Raw genomic sequence first — 18,828 nt, 5'->3', positions numbered from 1 at the left:
TAAAATAAAAATAAATACAAAAAAATTAAAAAAAATCTTTAAAATATATTTTAGGAAAAATTGACAAAAATAATCCCAACTTTGTATCATTCGCTCAAAATAATCCCAACTTTTGATTATTTTTTAATAATTCAAACTTTGATATGAATTTTCTTTTAATGGTCCTAACCGGTAACATAACCTGTTATATCAAGTTAATTGACACGTGTCAACATATGATTTGATTAAAATCAAATTAAAAATAAAAATCTAAATATCCAAAAATTATAACAAATTTAATAATTTATTTAAGAAAAAAATAAATAAATAATAAATTAATTTAAAACTACCACTAACCAAAGAGCCCACCTAGCCAATGTCGCCACCCAGCCCATATCGCCGTCCAGGTCACCGTCTAGCCAGGCCGCCGTTTACACCACCTCTTTTCCCTTCCCCCCATCCCGACACCCCTACCGAAACCCTCACCTTGCCGACTACGAACCCTCATCCTTCCCACGATCGCAGCCAACTGTAAATTATAAGCAATTATCAATTATGAAAATTGAAGTGGGAATTGTAAAATGGAGTAGTAGATATCCAAGTATCTTGGACAATTGTCTAATAAATGTAACGACTCCATGACCCTCTAGGAAATTTGGTTGACAATTAGATAAATGAATTACTCTCTCCGTTTTTTTTTTTTTTTTTTTTTTTTTTACATCACTTTCCTTTTTGAGGTGTTTTTTTTTTAAATGCATCACTTCTATATTTGGTAACTTTTATTATATTTTATCATTTCTCTCTCTTACTTTAAACCCCACTTAACTTATTTTATTATTTCTCTCTCTTCGATGGTCCCCACTAAAATAATAAAAATATATATCCTCTCTCACATACTTTCTCTTTCATGGTCCCGATCTTACTTTACTATAATAATTTATTCACACCCTCACAATATTGTATTACTCTCCTAAAACTTTGTGCAAACCAAAGTGATGCATATAAAAAAAACGGAGGGAGTATATGCTTTGACTAGTATTTTCATAGTTAGATAACTCACAAATATCCTTACTTTACAACTTGAAATTATTCTAGAGGAACTTGTTGTTTGCGGGAAAAGGGAGAGGTTGGGGTTGAAGTAAACTGTTGCAGCGGTGAGAGGGGACACCAGCGGGAGGAGTCAAAGTGGCACTGGGGCTGGGGACAGGCTGACTTGGGGCGGGTGCCGGTGGAGGGCAGGGAATTGAAGGTGGCTGATGGTGGATTTCTTAAAATTAATTTTTAAAAATAATTAGTTAATTATTAATTTGTACTAATTATTTTTTTTTACCAATCATGTGAATACATATGTAAATTACATTGAAGAAAAAAAATTAACCTTTTCAACAAGTTACTGGTCACTAGGGACCATTGAAAGCAAATTTATATCAAAGTTCGGATTATTAAAAAATAATTCAAAGTTGGGATTATTTTAGGCGAATGAGGCAAAGTTGGGATTATTCTTGTCAATTTTTCCTATATTTTAATATGTATCTTCAATACCATGTACAATTATTGACTTATTGTAATACATATAATGACTCTAGGCATCATCCGAACATAAAAACTAATACTCCATAATAATACACTTAAAATGGGGTTGATGTTGTTAGGAAAATGATCAAGTGGATCATGAGCTTTAAATTAAGGTAATAGTACAATTTTCACCACAATTATCTTCTTTTTGTGTGTTGCAACTAATATGACATTTCTGTTTTAGAAAAGTATTATTAGTATAAAATAAATGAATAAAGTATAATATATGTCATATAATAAGCCAAAAGTTAGTCTAACCTGTTAAAATGACAGTTGGCCTGTTCTTATACGTTGAAATTCAGTTCAGTTCAGTTCAATTCAGTTCAGCACTAATTTCCTTCTCTTATAAAATATTCAGTTCAATTCAATTCAGTTCAGCTACTAATTTCCTTCTCTTATAAAATATTCAGTTCAGTTCAGTTCTTTTCAACTTAGTTCAGTTCAGTTTAATTCAATTCAGCTGAATTCGCTAAATGAGAACAGACCCTAAATGGCACCTTTTTTTTTTTTTTTTTCTTTTTTTCCTGTTTAACATATTTAGTTTTTTTATTTTTTAAATATTAAAAAACTGAAAATAAAAAACGATCCTAAACAAGCTCTAATATGGAAGTTTCCTATAAAACTCATCGCAATCTCAGCATTTGAAAACAAATAACCAAAACGTCCTCCCTTCTCTTCCATCCTTTTGTCAAAAATGGACCTTCGACAAGCAATCACCGACCAAACGGACGTCTCCCTATCCCTCACATCACACGTGTCATCAATCGAGGCAACAAACACGAACCTTGTTCTCTCACCATTATCACTCCATGTCGTACTGAGCCTCATCGCAGCCGGGTCATCCGGGTCAACCCGGGACCAGGTTCTCTCCTACCTTAAGTCCAAATCCTCCGACGATCTCAACAAGCTTTCTTCTGAACTTGTATCGCTTGTTTTCGCTGATGGGACCGCTTCTGGTGGCCCCAAATTGAGTTTCGCAAATGGGGTTTGGGTGGATCAAACTCTTCCTCTTAAACCCACTTTTAAGCAGATTGTTGATGTTGATTATAAAGCTGCTTCTAATCAAGTCGATTTCTTGAACAAAGTATGTTTTCCCTTCTTTTTTGTTTGTTTTGTTGTTTTGATTGATTTGTTTATTAAATGTTTTTCGTGTTTTGAGTTTTATTTGTGATTTAATATCGTTTGAATGGGAAGAACTTTATAGGGAATATTATATTTTGCGGGAATTTTAGGACATTGCTTGATTTGTGTGTTTCGTTATGTTTTGCAGAAATTATTACATTTTCACTCTGTTGTTTATTTGCTTGGAATTTGATAAACTTTATTTGAGAGAATTAGAGAATGCCCATTACTGTATTATGAAGATATTGTTTATCGATTCTGCAAGGATTTTTGATATATACTTCCTTCGTTTTTATTTAGTTGCAACACTCTCCTTTGGCACGCATTTTAAGAGAGATATTAGATTAGGTAATCGAATAAATTAATTTACAAAATTTTACAGAAGAAAAGGATAAGTTGCTACGGTTGAAATTTCATAGTTTAATTCATTCATTTACCTAGTGTAATCACAACCTCAAAAAGCGTGATTATAGCTATGTTGCAACTATTAAAAAACAGAGGAAGTATATGTTTAAGTATTGAATTTTTGTTTGTTACATTGAAATTCTGAAGCAAATTACATGTAATTTTGTAATATGTACTAACTCTAATTTACGGTTGTCATTTCTGATTAAACTTGATTGAAATTCTTTTATTGCTGAATAAATCTGATTTTAGTTCAATAAAATAGGTAGTTGATTTCAGTTCATTTTGCAGTATTTCTAGATGCTTGATTTTGATTTTGTGTGTGTATTTGTGTGCGTTTTTTTTTTTTTTTTTAAAAAAAAAGGGTCTTTGTGTTTATCTGATTGTTTATAGCTGTTAAGAGGCTTTGGGGTTTTCAAATTGTTATCATTTCTTTCCTCAAGCCTTGAGCAGATAGATCTTGGCAAGTTGGTGTGAGAGGTGTGAGTGAAGGATATGATTTTTGCAGGTTGATAGGAATTGGATAAACCCTTCCATTGATATTGAACAGTAAACTTGATCAATACCTCTGTATTATGAATGAAAATTCGAGAAATTTTGTTGTCATGCCTAGATTATGTTGCGGTATGTCATCTGATTTACAAGTGCTGAAAACTAAAAAGTAATAGCACTTTGCACTAGTTTACCTTGATAAGGCTTAAATTTGCTGAACACCGGCTATTATGGGTTGTTTTTATTTCCAAATAGAAGGTTTTAGGTAGGATTGTTGTTTAGCATGCAAACTTTTTGCTGTTGTATGTGATAGAAGTGATTTATTGACATTAGTTAATTATATGTGCTGATTCTTGATTATGTTATCATGGCAATATAAGTCTAAAAGCATTGTTTATACATTTGAGAATAATTACAACTCAAGAATAAAGCCCATGGACGGTACATTTGGCATTCATTGATTCCTTTCTTTGATGCTCTTCTGAAAGATGCTCCTCTAGTCTGGTAAGAATTGATGGGTGAATCAAACTTTTCAGATGTGATAAATCGATTCTTATCTACACTGAATTTGGGAAACTTTGTTATCTCTTCCCCTTCTATCTTTTCTCAAAGAACACCTTTTTTGTGGCCATCACTTTCTTTATTCCTTTGAAGCCAGGTTTATAACTACATGTTATTGCGTGTTGTCGTCAAGTTCAGTTGTGATATGAAGGGAACATGTAGACAATGCTTGATTATGTTAATTAGTACAGAGTGTTATCCACAATACGAAGTATATGGCATTTTAGTCATTTAAGTATACAAACAAATTATTTTACAATTTGGAATTATAATAAGGGACTTTTGAGGGAAGAGGGATATGGTACAAAGTCTGATATTGTAAACTAAGATTGGAACTGGAAAGTATTTTAGCTTTAGTATATATCTTATAGCAAACATTATTCTTTTGCGTACATGAGTCACTTATTACTACCATAAGATTCACATTGACATGTTATTTATGATTCGAGATTATACGAAAAAAATAAACCTTAAGAATCAAAACTGCTGGACCCAAGGGATTTTTATTTTTTTTAATTTTTTTTTTATTTTTTTTTATTTTTTTTTAGTCTAATAAAACAGCTGCCACCTAGCAGGGATATGTTCCAATGTTGGGGCTTGTGGAAGACCAGTTTTCCTTTGCCTCTTGCAACTTTACAAGTTATTATAATCTATAGGTTGTGTGCTTGCAGCATGTGAACTCCTATCTTTATAATTATTTTTTTTTTTCACTTTGGTTGTGTGTAACGTACTCTGTAACAATCATTCTGCATGCTGACAATTGACTGTCATGCCAAAAGAATTTACAGTGGAATGTTCTGTTTTCTCAAGTATTATTGCTTATTTGGTTTTGGTTAGAGGTTAGACTACATCGTGTTTCTAAAAAATTGTATTGTGCTTTCCCCATCTACAAGTATGTTTTGTTCCATTAATCAATCAAAGCCTTAATCCCATTAGTGGGGTCGGCTACATAAACTCAGACACCTACTATGATTGAAGTCATTACAAATCATGTGCTATAATTTTTCTCATGGCCAACTATATTTTGACACTGCCCTGATGAACACACTATTCACACGGTCACACCACTCACACGTAGTTCTTGTTATGTAGGCAGTTGAAGTGGCCTCTGATGTGAATTCGTGGGCTGAGAAGCAAACTAGTGGCCTTATCAAAGAGTTGCTGCCTCCTGGGTCTGTTGATAACACAACCAGGCTCATCTTTGCAAATGCAGTTTACTTCAAGGGAGCATGGAATGAGAAGTTTGATGTTTCAAAAACAAAGGAAGATGACTTCCATCTTCTAAGTGGTAGCTCAGTTAAAGTGCCTTTTATGACTAGCAAAAAGAAACAGTTCATCAGAGCTTTTGATGGATTCAAAGTCCTAAGTATTCCTTACAAACAAGGTGAAGACAAGCGACAATTTTCCATGTATATCTTACTTCCAGATGCTAAAGATGGGCTTCCAGCTTTGATACAGAAAGTAAGCTCTCAATCTGGTTTCCTAAATGAACACCTTCCATTTCAAAAAGTTGAAGTGGGTGATTTTAGGCTTCCTAGATTCAAGATTTCATTTGGATTTGAAGCTTCCAAGGTTTTGAAGGGCTTAGGAGTCGAATTGCCTTTTACAGGGGGTGGCCTCACTGAAATGGTAGACTCACCTGTGGCTAAAAATCTCGTTGTATCGAGCATTTTCCAAAAATCCTTTATCGAAGTCAATGAGGAAGGTACTGAAGCAGCAGCTGCTTCTGCTGCTGTAGTAGCTTTAAGGAGCATAATGATTCCATCTAAGCTGGACTTTGTGGCTGATCATCCATTTATGTTCCTTATAAGGGAAGATATGACTGGAGTTGTGCTATTTAGTGGGCATATTAAGAATCCTCTCGAGAGTTAGAAAAGTTCGAGTTCTGAAGCAATGCAATATAAATTATCAGAGAATAACACCAAAGCCATATATCAGTTAACTTCTTCACGCTTTTGTTTGATTAAATAGTGCCTAGTTATCTATGTATTTTTCTTGTGTGATGTTTTGCATAATTTTTCTATTTACTGTAGGAGATACTGTCTGTATTGTGCATGAGATCTTGGTGTTTGGCAGCTAATAATATAACTGTGTTCGATGATAATTACAGCTACTCTGATAGAGTACAACTAGCCATGGATTGTGCATTTGTGCTTCCTCTTCAGTTTTTTGAATTGTTTCTCTGATCTCATTATAAGAGGCTTTACCAGATGCCTTAGAATAGGTACCAGAATCTCAAGAGTTCGCAGTGAATTTTATATTGTTAAAATTATGATCGATAGGCCATGGCTTCAGTTTGCAAGGCTGAATTGGCATGTATTGTTTACCTTGTGTATATCGTTTTACCTTGTCCCGAAAGTAGCCTTAATGGTCACTGCAGTTCTATCTGTATATTCTGATGTACCATCAATATGAATAATGTCGATCTGGTATGGTTTGTTAAAGGATTCTCCAAGTGAACATTAAGGAAACCTGTTGGGATCTCGGTTCGAGTTGCTGATTTTCTGCTTTAGAACAGCAATTATAAATATTCTTTTTCTGATCGTCATAAGTTTTCTCAATTTCCTCTACGATACATTGTCTATTAAATATTAATTACCTATTATTAAAACAAAATATTTTTGATGTTATCATTGTCCATATGTCACTTTCTTGATAAATTTTTTCCCGCCTAAATGTAACGATAATGTCATTTTTTATTTTGCAGAGTTACCATATTTAACAATTTTTAAATTTGAATATTAAAAGCTTCTACATTACAAATATAGCATATTAATTTATCCTAAAAAATATAAAACAATTATAAAGGACATATAATAAATGAACTCCTACATTGAAATTTGTATTAAGCGATGTAATTTATTATTATTATTTTTTTTTTATATATAAGTTATGAAAATAGATTTTATACAAACCGTGCATTGCACGCACGAGTTCGAATCTAATTCTTTGTACTTGACTACTTAGAGCACACAAAAACAAAAAAAGATGGCAAGTATTTCTCATTGTCATCTACTATTACTATCTCCACAAAACACACTGGCATATAATGGGAATATTCCTCTAGTGGAGATAAACATTTGTAATTTGGCTTGGATGTTCACCAATTGGACAAGATTTGGAGGTCACTAGAATGAAATTTTTGAAGATATTTTTTTGAAGGCCCATGATCGCTTCAATAGGTTTAAGGTGCCGAATTTTTTTAAAAAACTACCTGTATCTGATCAACAAAAGGTGTCTTCTTACAAAATAATTAAAATAAAAGGTGGTCATTGACAATAAAATAAAAACAAAAAAAAAAAAGATCAGATTATATTTTAAGTAATCGTGTGAATATCACATGACGAGTCAACACTTGAAAATAGAAGCAATTATCTAAACCTGGCAAAACCAAAAGCTAGTGTCTCATAAAAACAAAATTTAAATAAGATATATTCTCGTAACTTATATGGCTTTCCATAATATACAATAAAACTACTATCACTGTTAGCAATCTTCTAATTAAAATATATCACCCTTGTTAGAAGAACCGCTAACGGTGATAGCGGTTCTTAACAATAAAACCGCTATCATCGTAAGCGATTTTTCACTAAACTAATATTAAAAAAAAAAAAAATAACGAAGCTACCACCAATCTTACGTACACAATATTATGGGAATTAGTTTTAAAACCAACGCAAATAAAGAAATTTTTTATCTTTAAGCAGTTTTGAGAGAAATTGTTTATATAAGTAGGTGTGTAACTTGAAACTAGGGAAAATGCGGAAAAAAACCAACATTTCATTTTAGACTTTCTCTCTCAACCAAAAGATTAAGAGATACCTGGCGCGGATTAATTCCATTTTGAAGGGGGGTGGATGAGATTCGAACCCGTGACGTTTGTGTCACGTTAAAGTTTAAGCTGATGGTTGAGACCCAAGAATATGTTATATATATACTCTACCAGATGAAAAAAAAATACTTTAAAAAATAAATAAAGCATGACAAATAAATTATTCTAAATCACAATTTTACTACTTTGTGAAATTATTTTTTGGGAATTAGATCTATTTCGTTTAGTGAATTTAATTAATTAAAAAAATTATATTATTTCAACAATGAGTGAAAGTTGTAAAATTTTGTATTTAGGCATGTGTTCTCTTCGTTAATTTTGGTTTTAAGCTTTTATCATTACTATTTTTTTTTTTTGGCATAGCCAGAATTTTTTTTTCAAGCTTTTAAAATTTTTTTTGTTATTATTTTTAAAAAATGATGTTATTTATTTTTTTTAAGATTTTTTTTGTTATAAAACTCGCTAATCTTACATCTATATCTATATTAATATATACAAGTACTATATATATTAAAAGACGTTCCTGAAGAAGGTACCACATGAAGCTCTCCTCATTTTCAAGATTTGAACCCACAACCTTAAGGTTTAAACTCCAACGTGTTAGCCACTAAATTATTGTCATACTAAATTAGACTCGTGCGTTACACGATTTAAATAACTTTGTTATTATGCATATGAAATAATTTTGTTATCATGCATAAAAAATTAATTTTATCATCTGTGTAAAAATAAGTAGCAATTATTTTTTATTCAAAATTGTATAATGTTGATTAAAATAATAATTGTTTAAAAAAAATTAAAATAATAACAATAATTGATGACATCAACGATAGAAATGGAGGGAAACTTTTTAATGTGAGAATGACACGTAAGATAATTTAAGAGATGATAATGTCAGCAATGTTATGTTTTAGTAATAGTTAAAGTTAACTATTTACATGTCACTCAATAAAAATTAAATACTCCCTCCGTTCCCTTTTGATAGTCCCTTATGGGTATTTTTCACGATAATTAATAAACACAAATAAAATTAGTTAAAGTACATTGAAAAAGTAAATTAACATTGGGTATGCAAAAAAGTAGAGAGAGAAAGTAATAAAAGTACATGGGAAAGCAAAATTTACATGAAAAATTTATATTTGCACAAGTTGTTGCAAATTGGAGGGAAATTTGGTAAAAAAATTAATATTAATGGACTAATGGTTGTTGGAAAAAGCAAATGGGGTGAACATTTTGGGACTAAAATTTGCCATAAGGGACTATCAAAAGGGGACGGAGGTAGTATTAATAAAGATTTTTTTTAATCATGAAAATGGTGCAGTAAACTCGGGGCATTGCCTGAGCCTAACACTTGTTCCATACTAAGGGTCTGTTCACATTTACTGAACTAAGCTGAACTGAACTAAATTGAACTGATTAGAGCTTAATTGAACTGAACTAAACTGATTGGAGCTGAACTGAACTGAATTAAACTAAAATGAATATTTTTTGAGAGATGGAAATTATAATCTGAGTTGAACTGATTGGAGTTGAACTGATCGAAGCTGAACTGAATTGAACTTAAGTAAATGTGAACAATCCCTAAATATCTATGTCCTGGTCCACATTCAAAGATAGTAATAATTATTACTTAAAACTATTGTAAATTTGTAATTACTCTAAAAACTTAATTTTTCCAACTTTTGATCATTAAATTTGTTCTTGACTTCCTCCTCCTAATAATATGATTGTGTGAATGCTTTTTAAGCAGTTAAGTAGTCGTACATTCATGGTAAAAGCAAGATTTACCGACGTCTTAAGCTACGGAAAAAGGCAAAAGATATCCAAGATATTATTATAAATTTTTTTTTTCCTTTTTTTTAAAAAAAAAATTAAATTTGAAGATATTATTATAATAACTCCAACAGTACTTCCAAGTTCCAACTTCTCGAACTTCGTACAGCCGGGAACTCTCTTCTCTCTTCTCCCATGCTTCTCATTTATCACCTCACTCTCTCTCTCTCTCTCTCTCTCTCCTCCCCTCTCTTTCTCTCTCTAATTAATCAATTCAAATCCGTATTAAACTCCTTAATTAAATACTTGTACTCCACTTATTAACTCCTTAATACAAACAAAACAAAACAAAACAAAACTGAACTCCATTTGAATAAACAGAGTTAACTACATACTCAGCAAACTACTCTCTCTTTCTCTCTTTCATTGTCGGTGATTCAACAAAAACCATTAAAAAAATGGGAGAAACTCACAACCATGACCATCACCATCACCATAACCATAGCCAAAACAACCACCCACCTCCGCCGTCGCAGCCGATGGCTCCACCACAATCACAGCCAGGGCCACATCTTCCGATGGGTGCCGCTCGTGGTCCCATCTTTCAGCCTCAAGAACAACTCACTAATCTTCATTATTGCATCCACTCCAACCCCTCTTGGCGTTAGTCTCTCTCCGTCATTGCATTTTTTATAAGGGCTTGTTCGTCATCGTTTTTATTTTATGTTTTCACTTTTATGTTGTCAGTTTTCGAAATTAACCTGACTATAATATAAGTTTGTTAATTGCTGATTTTAACAGGTTATTGTTCATTTTAATGGGTTCTTTTTGTTGGTTGTGTTGTGTTTGTATTGAGAAACTAAGTTGACTAACTTTTTGAATTAGTATTGAAGTGAAAAGGTTATGAATTTTCAATTATTATTATTATTATTATTATTATAATTATTATTAATTTGTGTTTGTTTGAATCTAATTTGATTCGGCTTTTTGGAGATATGATTCCAGCTTTTTTCTGGGATTCTATAGTAGTATATGCTGAGAGTAGTTGATCAGGTGACGCTTTTTGGAAATGAAGTGTGATCTTTTTAGTATCTGTATTAATTAATGAGTATATTGAAATTGGATTTGTTACTTAATTATATGTGTTTTTTTTTTTAAAATTAGAATTTTTCTTGAAGGGAATGAAAAAAGTTTCTTTCTGTGTTAGCTTTTTCCTTTTGATGGTTGTAGACTAATGTTTATTATTTAAGCTCTTTTTTAGACGAGGGTTAGACATAAATCGCCTTTTTTTAATATCTTATTTGATTTTTTGGTAGACCAAGCATGTATTCAGTCATGTAAGCTTGACAAACTGATATGGAGATATCTTAACTCGGCTTGACGAACTGATATGGAGATATCTTAACTCGAAGTTAGGTGGACATGAATACATGATTGAAAGTGTGCCCATGGTAATCGTAGCGGATACAAGTTTCATCTCACTGATCAACAGTTGAAGTCCGTGTTATTTGGATTCAACTAGTACTGTCATGTGTCTTTAATGTCATACATGGCCATTTTATGAAGGTTTTGGTCCAAAATAAAATGTCAAGTGTCGTGTATCTGTATCTAAGATAAGAAAGAATCGGAGTAATGTAGGTGGAAATTGAATAAAAGGTCAAATTGAGAAACTAAGCGAGTTTTGGAGTTATAATTATTTTCTTCCAGAGGTGTCAGTAGTCTATGAATAGGAAATTGAAGAAATGAAATGGAGGGGACATGATTTCTAATACTAGGCTTTTTTCTTTTTGACATACTTTGCTAATTAAAATAGAAGTGTTGGAACTACTCTTACCCAATTTCTAGTGTCTTGTATTGTGTACAAAAAATAAAGTTAAAAGGAGGAGTTTAAGAATTGTAGATGTTAATTAGGCAATGGATTCGGCAATGCGCTTATAGTGTTGAGAATGAATGATAGCCTCATTGGTGAGGCATTTTATCTCCCCGACTTAATTTTATTCTCAATTCAAGGTGCTGGGGGGTGTGAATATGTCAGCCACCTAAAGTAATACTATAAGATAGAGAACCATTACTCACAAACTTGTGTGGGGAGAGGGCGAGGAGGAGAGGAGGAGAGTTTCGATTCGAAAGTGAGAATTCCACCTTGGCAAGCGCTTTGAAGGATTATTATTAATGTCAAATGATAGAGATGCTGTCATTGCTTTGCTCAATGAATAGTAGGATGTACTCGTATATTATACCTATTTGTTGATTTAAACATCATTAAATCCAAGGTCAACTCACAGGTCACTTAATGGTTTTTGCTGCCCATTTACTATGGCAGTCTGGCGGGGGATCAAAGGGCTGGGCATACTCTCTACCAGGGACATTGGAAGTGTGGGACATGATTGTGAAGGTCTATGTTTTAGATTGTTTACATTGTCTGGAAATATAGGTTCTATTTTTGGCATATATAGCTGTAGTATGTAGAAGATAAATACTACATATAACTTTGCTTGGTAGAGCCTAGGCGAATAATTTCCTTCTGGAGTGTGGACATGGTGGCTGGGGTTATATGTTCTCTTTTGGCCATAGTTATAGTAGAAAAATTCGGTATAGCCTTGCTTGGTAGAGCCTGGCGAAAAGTTTGGTTGTGGACAATGAACATGGCTATTATATTAGTAATCCATGAAATTCTGTGTGATCTCTAATAATTCTTTGCTATGAGTAAGATAATTATTTGTAAATGACATAATTAAATGCTTTAGAGGAATGAAATGAAAATGTTATCTTCCACATGCAAACTCCACCCTCCCTCTTCTTTCGTTTTTGCTAATAACATACACAATATTTGCAGATCAAACTTGCATACTGGGTTTTCAACACTACATTGTCATGCTTGGAACAACTATCTTGATCACCAATTCCATTGTGCCTGCTATGGGCGGTAACCGTGTACGTTCTGTTCACCTTCCTAGTTTTAGTTTAAAGTATATGTTGGTATTGTATTGTGCTAAACTTTCATTTGTTGTTGCACGAACTTCAATCCTCGTAATTTCTTTATATTAGGGGGATAAAGCCCGTGTAATCCAATCTTTGCTCTTCATGTCGGGAATCAATACTCTTATTCAAACCTTGATTGGGTCTAGACTCCCTGTGGTGATGGGTCCATCGTATGTGTATCTTATACCCGTTATGACTATCATCCATAGCAATAATTCTGGATATTTTGCTAGTGAACACCAGGTAAGAGGTTATTAATCTCTGTATTTCAGTTAATGTTCAAGATTTTAATTCCTGCCTCTATAAGTCAACAATACAATTATACAATAAAATGCAGGGTTTTCTCAAACCTTTATGTTTAAAAATACTTCTGAGAATATCTCTGCTGAATTTGATTGGAATGTTAGATATATTGGAGTTACTATAAAATAGAGCACTTGAACTAGTATGGGAAAGACACCAGCTTACGTGCATAGCTTTTAGCTATGCTTGCTATGAAAATAACTACATTATTTTCATAGTGAGTAATGGAAAAACATTAACAAACAAAAGACTGTAAGGTGATGCAATGTTAAATATTATGAATGTACTCGATACATTACATATATGTGAAATAACGATTTTGCTTATTTGCCATTTTGCCAATACTTATTTTGGATCTGAGTTGGCCATCATGCCTATTTATACTTGAGCCATTGGTAATCTACATTTTGTGTACATGTCTAAAAATTATAGAAAATTGGTAGACATGATGAGACCTTGAAGATTGATTTTTGGTGCAGAGGTTTATCCACAATATAAGGACTGTTCAAGGATCTTTGATAGTATCATCTTTTGTCAGCATTATTCTTGGATTTAGCAAAGCATGGGGAAACTTCACGAGGTTGGAAAATGTCTTCCTGTGAAAATACTTCTGTATTTCAATTTACTTATGCTCTTATATCACCGATGTAAAAAAAAATTCAATGGAGGAAATCACACGGAAGCTTTAATTAGATCTTTAGTTGAGATAATGTTTTGATTGTCTTTGTTTTTCATAATATATCATTGGCAGGCTCTTTAGTCCGGTAGTCATCGTGCCTGTAGTTTCAGTGGTTGGGCTTGGTCTGTTTGCAAGGGGCTTTCCACAGGTATTGTCCTCTTTTTGGGTTTGAGGAACATTTATTTGAGTTTTTAGGTGTCAAACGTTGCTGATGAGATCTTATGCTTCGTTACAGCTTGCAAACTGTGTGGAGCTGGGCCTACCAATGCTAATTTTGCTAGTTCTCGTTCAACAGGCAATTTTCAGATTGACTAATATCACTCTCTTTCATCATTAAAAGGGTACAAACCGACCTATGCTAAAGAACATAAGTTTTTTGTGCTTTGCTTTTTCAGTATGCCAAACGTATCCACTCAAGAGCGCACTCAATTTTAGAAAGATATGCATTGCTTATTTGCATGGGAATAATCTGGGCTTTTGCGGCCATCTTAACTGCTGGTGGTGTGTATAATAGAGTCAAGGACCAGACAAAGATGAGTTGCCGCACAGATCGCAATTTCCTAGTATCGTCTGCCCCATGGTATGTCCACAGAAGTTTAGGCAGCCATATATATGCTCTTAGAATTATTTTCCCATTGGTATAAGGCTTAGTTCTTTTAAATATATAATTCCTTTAATTGATCAGCTTCTGACATTCGTGGGTAATATCTAGGATAAAAATTCCATACCCTTTCCAGTGGGGTACCCCTATATTCAGTGCAGGCAGTGTTTTTGGGATGATGGGTGCTGCACTTGTTGCGTCAGCAGAGGTTCGAACACATTCACATAATTATTTTTAACTTTGCTTGTGTTTTCATGATGTGAGTATTATGATATCAGATTCTGTAGCTGAAAGCTGATCTAAATATGTAATAATGAGCTGCATTCGGCAGAAGGATGCTGTCATATTTATTTGATCCATCTTCATGAATGATTCATTTTCTGGTGCAGACAACTGGAACATTTTATGCAGCTGCCCGCTTATCTGGTGCTACTCCTCCTCCGGCTCATGTGCTGAGCAGAAGCATAGGGTGGCAGGTTGAGGCTAAGATAATATCTTTATTTTGGCTATTCAGCATGAACTAATATGTACTAAATAAGATTTTCTATTCTTTTGGTATGCAGGGGATTAGCATGCTTCTTGATGGGCTATTTGGTACTGTTGTTGGTACAACTGCTTCCGTGTAAGTGTCCTGTACATCCTGTATTCACATGCCGCTGAATCTAGTTTGCAAGTTTGTGGTTCACTATTATAGTGTATATTTTTTCTGCTAGCACTCTGTTTGAAAATAATTCATTGTGTTATCGGCCAATTGATTCCTCTTAAAACTCAGTATTCCTGTGAAAAAATGGGTGTAATTTAATCTCCTTTCTGAGAATTTTCTTCCCATGCTAGATAGTTTGTTAAGTTTCACTTGAGTCGATGGTAGGACAATAACAATTACCCCCATCTTTCTCTGCTGTTAAGGTTATTGTTCAAAACATCTAGACCTCTCAAGATCCTGCCCACAGTACATGAATCTATGCAGGGTTGTTTCTGTTACGTATGTGAGCTTTATAAGTATACACAGATAGTCCCCCCAACCCCCCCACCCCCCCCAAACTCTTTTCCCAACTGCCTTCCTCTGCTGGCAGAGATACGAAAAGATCTCATTGATCTCATTAATCTCATAGGCTACTATTACTTTTAGAAGGATGTAGTACTTTCAGGTTTTCCAGCACCTTCACCAAGGTGCTACATGTCTTCTATCTAAACTCAACTTTTATTGCAGGGAAAATGTCGGACTTCTTGGACTGACGCATGTAGGAAGTAGAAGAGTTGTCCAAGTCTCCACAGCTTTCATGATCTTTTTCTCCATATTTGGTGAGCAGTTGTGGCGTACCAGCTGCAATTAAAGCTTTAATGAAATAAAAGACACATATTTGTAATCTAATTTTCTCTCCCAAATTTCTGTTTCAGGAAAATTTGGAGCTTTCTTTGCATCAATCCCTCTACCAATTTTTGCTGCCATTTATTGCATTTTATATGGAATAGTTGGCAAGTATCTTTATATTTCATTTACCTATTTGTGAACTTTGCACATTTGTTAGTTAAGACCCTTTAGGTACTTAACAACCTACTAGTTCTTATCGATGTATTCTAATCTAATCACTCCCTTGCAGCTGCCAATGGGATTTCCTTCATTCAATTCACAAACAATAATTCCATGAGGAATATGTATGTTTTGGGGCTGAGCCTTTTCCTTGGTATCTCGATACCTTATTACTTTATGAGTTACACCATGTCGGCAAATCATGGACCAGTTAACACTGGTGGTTCATGGGTAAGTTATCTACACCAACTGATGTTGGCATATGTTTGTGTTTTATGCTTCAAACATTCGTAATATTCATTACAATGTGATTGGCTGATTGCACGGAGATAGAGAGTGAAAGATATGCAAATTGAAGCTATTACCACAATAATTAGTAACTTGTATAAAATTCTGTTCTGTGAAGGTTTTGGAGCAGCAGTTTTACCTCTATATAAGTAGATTGTATAATTTATTAGCTATGTTTATTGATATAATGAAATAAAAAATAAAAACATAAAAAAAAAAATATCAAACTGTGAAAATATATGGAAAACAGTAGGTTGATCAAAAGAGCAATTGTGTTGTGTCTTGTTTTCAATAATTGGAGATTGATTTTTTTGATGGATTTTTTTTTTTTTTTTTTTATCTTTGCAGTTTAATGACATACTGAATGCAATTTTCTCATCTCCTGCAACGGTGGCCATGATTGTTGGGACGTTGCTTGATATCACACTAGAACCAAGGGATACCGCCCTTGATAGAGGTGTCCCATGGTGGATTCCCTTCCAAAACAGAAAGGGTGAGGTGAGAAACGAAGAATTTTATAGTCTTCCTCTCAGAATAAACGAGTTCATGCCCACCAGATTCATCAAGTAACAACATCAAATCTTGCCTTGTAAATTAAGGTTTGGGTTTCATCTTTTGTATCTTTAGCTTTTTAACTTCTTTGTGTATGTGATATAGTAATGATATTCATTGCAACATATAAGAATATGTCAAAATAACTTTTACTGGTAGGTATTGATGTTTGATCCACAGGCGCCTATTCCTTTCTCTTGTAAACGACTGCTAATTCGATTAGATTAGCACAGTTTTCCTCTCCTAGAAGAACAGCTGTGATTTTGTTTGTGTAAACTGTAAACGATTGCAATGTACTTCAGTGTTTACTTTAGTGTAGCGTAGTTTTTCTCTCCTAGATGAACGCTTGTGATTTTATCCTGATACTGTTACTGTGTTATGATCCTTAATTCTGATGCTTGTGATGTGCTTAGTATACCAATATGGTGCTGGCATTCGAGGAAATGTTGCTTTTTTTTTTTTTTTTAAATATTTAGGGCACATTTGTTAAGCATGACTGTAGAAGAAATGCATGTTTGTTATCGGATTTTGTTTTCATTATTCAATTTTTTTAATTATTAAATATATTATATGAAATTTGAACAATTAGGGCACCTTTGCTAATGTAATGTGTTTTAGCATAAAGAACACTGAGAAGAAGAGGTCCATTGATTAGACTAGAAAATGACTTAGGAGCTAAAAATGGAAATAATAAATGAAATATAGTAGAACATTTTGTATACCAATCAATGTGTATTTGTCATGTAATTTTTGGTTAGTACTCCCTTCGTTTTTCTTTTGGTCTAATCACTTTCTGTTTTAGGTCACTCTTTTACGTTCAACTCATCTTATTTTTTTTCTAATTATGACATATCTCATTATCTCATGTTCCATCTTATTCCTTCAAACTATGAGAGTGAGGGATAGCTCAAGTGGTTAGAGCTCCCTCCCGATTTCAGGAGATTTTGGGATCGATTCTTACTTCCGTCCCTTGTGGCTATCTAAACACCAAAAAAAAAAAAAAAAAAAAAATCTTATTCCTTCAAACTCACAATGATTATACCTTACTTGCATAAACCCATCTTTTTACTTTTTTTTTTTTTTTTTTTTTTTTTTTAATATGTAATTTATTTTACTTCCACTCGGTTACTCACATTCTTTTAACAATTTCTTAAATTGCATAAACTTTGTATGTAGTAAGCGAGTAGAAATGAAAAAACGAAGGTAAAAAAAAAAAAAAAAAAATCCTAGAGTTGAGATAATGCTACACATCAATTAAAAAATGTTGTTGTACAGAGTTTTCGTTCTATTGGGAAATGAATTAAAAGTCATACCAACTTTGCTACCTAATAATTTAATTAACATATTCTTAAACATATATAGTTCACATAGACCATGGAAGTGTTTTTCTTTGTACTTTTGCATGACAAAACTTAGACTAAATCTAAAATAAAACTATTTAACATTATTATGTACATAAGAAAATTAAAAATCATCTACATTTATATATAATACATGAAAGCTATAATACAATAAAATTAAACATATCGACCTGGGGCATTGCCCGGGCTAAATACTACTTCGTAGTTGTTTTGCTCCCTCTGTGTTTTTTTAAGTGTCCAGTTTGACCGGCATATAGTTTTAGGCAATTTAATTGACTAAAATAAAATAAGAGATAAGTGTTGTAAGAAAAAAATGATAGTGAGTAATATTTTATTGAAAAATAATAAATGTGAGAGGAAAGCTATAATAAAAAAGTAGTGGGTGTGGGTGTCGTAACTCTAGTTTTGAAAAAAAAAAAAATAAACGAAGGGAATACTTGATCATTATCCATTATTTATTCTTAAAAAAATCATTATCCATTAATAGTGTTATCATATACGGAGTATAAACAATAAAATGGCCTTAGTCCCAAAATGATTTGAGGATTAATATAATAATAAATATAAAATTGCATTCAAATGATAAAAGAATGGGAATCTATACTTGTTTTTAAAATACTAGATGAAGCCCGTGTGATGCATGGTTTGTTTGAATTTTCTAAAATATATTTTTTTGTATTTATGTGCTAAAATTTGTTGCATATTTAGATAAAATTCTTAATATCAAATAATAATATTTTATATTTAATTAATTTAAACTTAAAAATATCATTTGTCAATTTGGCTTACGTG

General features: G+C 32.8%; 2 protein-coding genes across 3 annotated transcripts; both read left to right on the top strand.

Annotated features, from left to right (window-relative positions):
* Positions 1-2,169: 2,169 nt before the first annotated feature.
* LOC145615298 (serpin-ZX-like) lies at positions 2,170-6,238 on the top strand. Its single transcript, XM_081670362.1, has 2 exons — positions 2,170-2,638; positions 5,227-6,238. Exons 1-2 carry the CDS (start codon positions 2,249-2,251, stop codon positions 6,004-6,006), a joined length of 1,170 nt encoding a protein of 389 aa, XP_081526488.1. The 5' UTR covers positions 2,170-2,248; the 3' UTR covers positions 6,007-6,238.
* Positions 6,239-9,947: 3,709 nt separating this feature from the next.
* On the top strand, positions 9,948-17,012 carry LOC145613202 (nucleobase-ascorbate transporter 3-like). Of its 2 annotated transcripts, XM_081668264.1 has the most exons (15): positions 9,948-10,402; positions 12,576-12,673; positions 12,788-12,964; positions 13,504-13,604; positions 13,776-13,851; positions 13,939-13,998; positions 14,099-14,283; positions 14,416-14,512; positions 14,694-14,780; positions 14,868-14,926; positions 15,515-15,606; positions 15,703-15,780; positions 15,906-16,066; positions 16,472-16,722; positions 16,835-17,012. In XM_081668264.1, exons 1-14 carry the CDS (start codon positions 10,198-10,200, stop codon positions 16,691-16,693), a joined length of 1,698 nt encoding a protein of 565 aa, XP_081524390.1. In that variant the 5' UTR covers positions 9,948-10,197; the 3' UTR covers positions 16,694-16,722; positions 16,835-17,012. The 2 variants fall into 2 exon arrangements, with proteins under 2 accessions (XP_081524390.1, XP_081524389.1); XM_081668263.1 differs by having other exon boundaries at positions 16,472-17,012.
* The last annotated feature ends 1,816 nt before the right edge of the window (positions 17,013-18,828 follow it).

This window comes from Chenopodium album, chromosome 25 (genome assembly GCF_948465745.1).
Source record: "Chenopodium album chromosome 25, dcCheAlbu1.1, whole genome shotgun sequence".
NCBI lineage: Eukaryota > Viridiplantae > Streptophyta > Magnoliopsida > Caryophyllales > Amaranthaceae > Chenopodium > Chenopodium album.
Note: the sequence above shows the minus strand (reverse complement) of the source record. Positions and strands in the feature narration are given on the sequence as shown.

Bases quoted from the DNA above. Each gene is read 5' to 3' on its own strand.
- LOC145613202 (XM_081668264.1), top strand. From the start codon at position 10,198: ATGGGAGAAACTCACAACCATGACCATCACCATCACCATAACCATAGC. The intron at 12,965-13,503 runs GTAAGAGGTTAT...TTTTTGGTGCAG, and splicing joins ATTTTGCTAGTGAACACCAG to AGGTTTATCCACAATATAAG. The intron at 14,781-14,867 runs GTTGAGGCTAAG...TTTGGTATGCAG, and splicing joins GCAGAAGCATAGGGTGGCAG to GGGATTAGCATGCTTCTTGA.
- LOC145615298 (XM_081670362.1), top strand. From the start codon at position 2,249: ATGGACCTTCGACAAGCAATCACCGACCAAACGGACGTCTCCCTATCC. The intron at 2,639-5,226 runs GTATGTTTTCCC...CTTGTTATGTAG, and splicing joins AAGTCGATTTCTTGAACAAA to GCAGTTGAAGTGGCCTCTGA.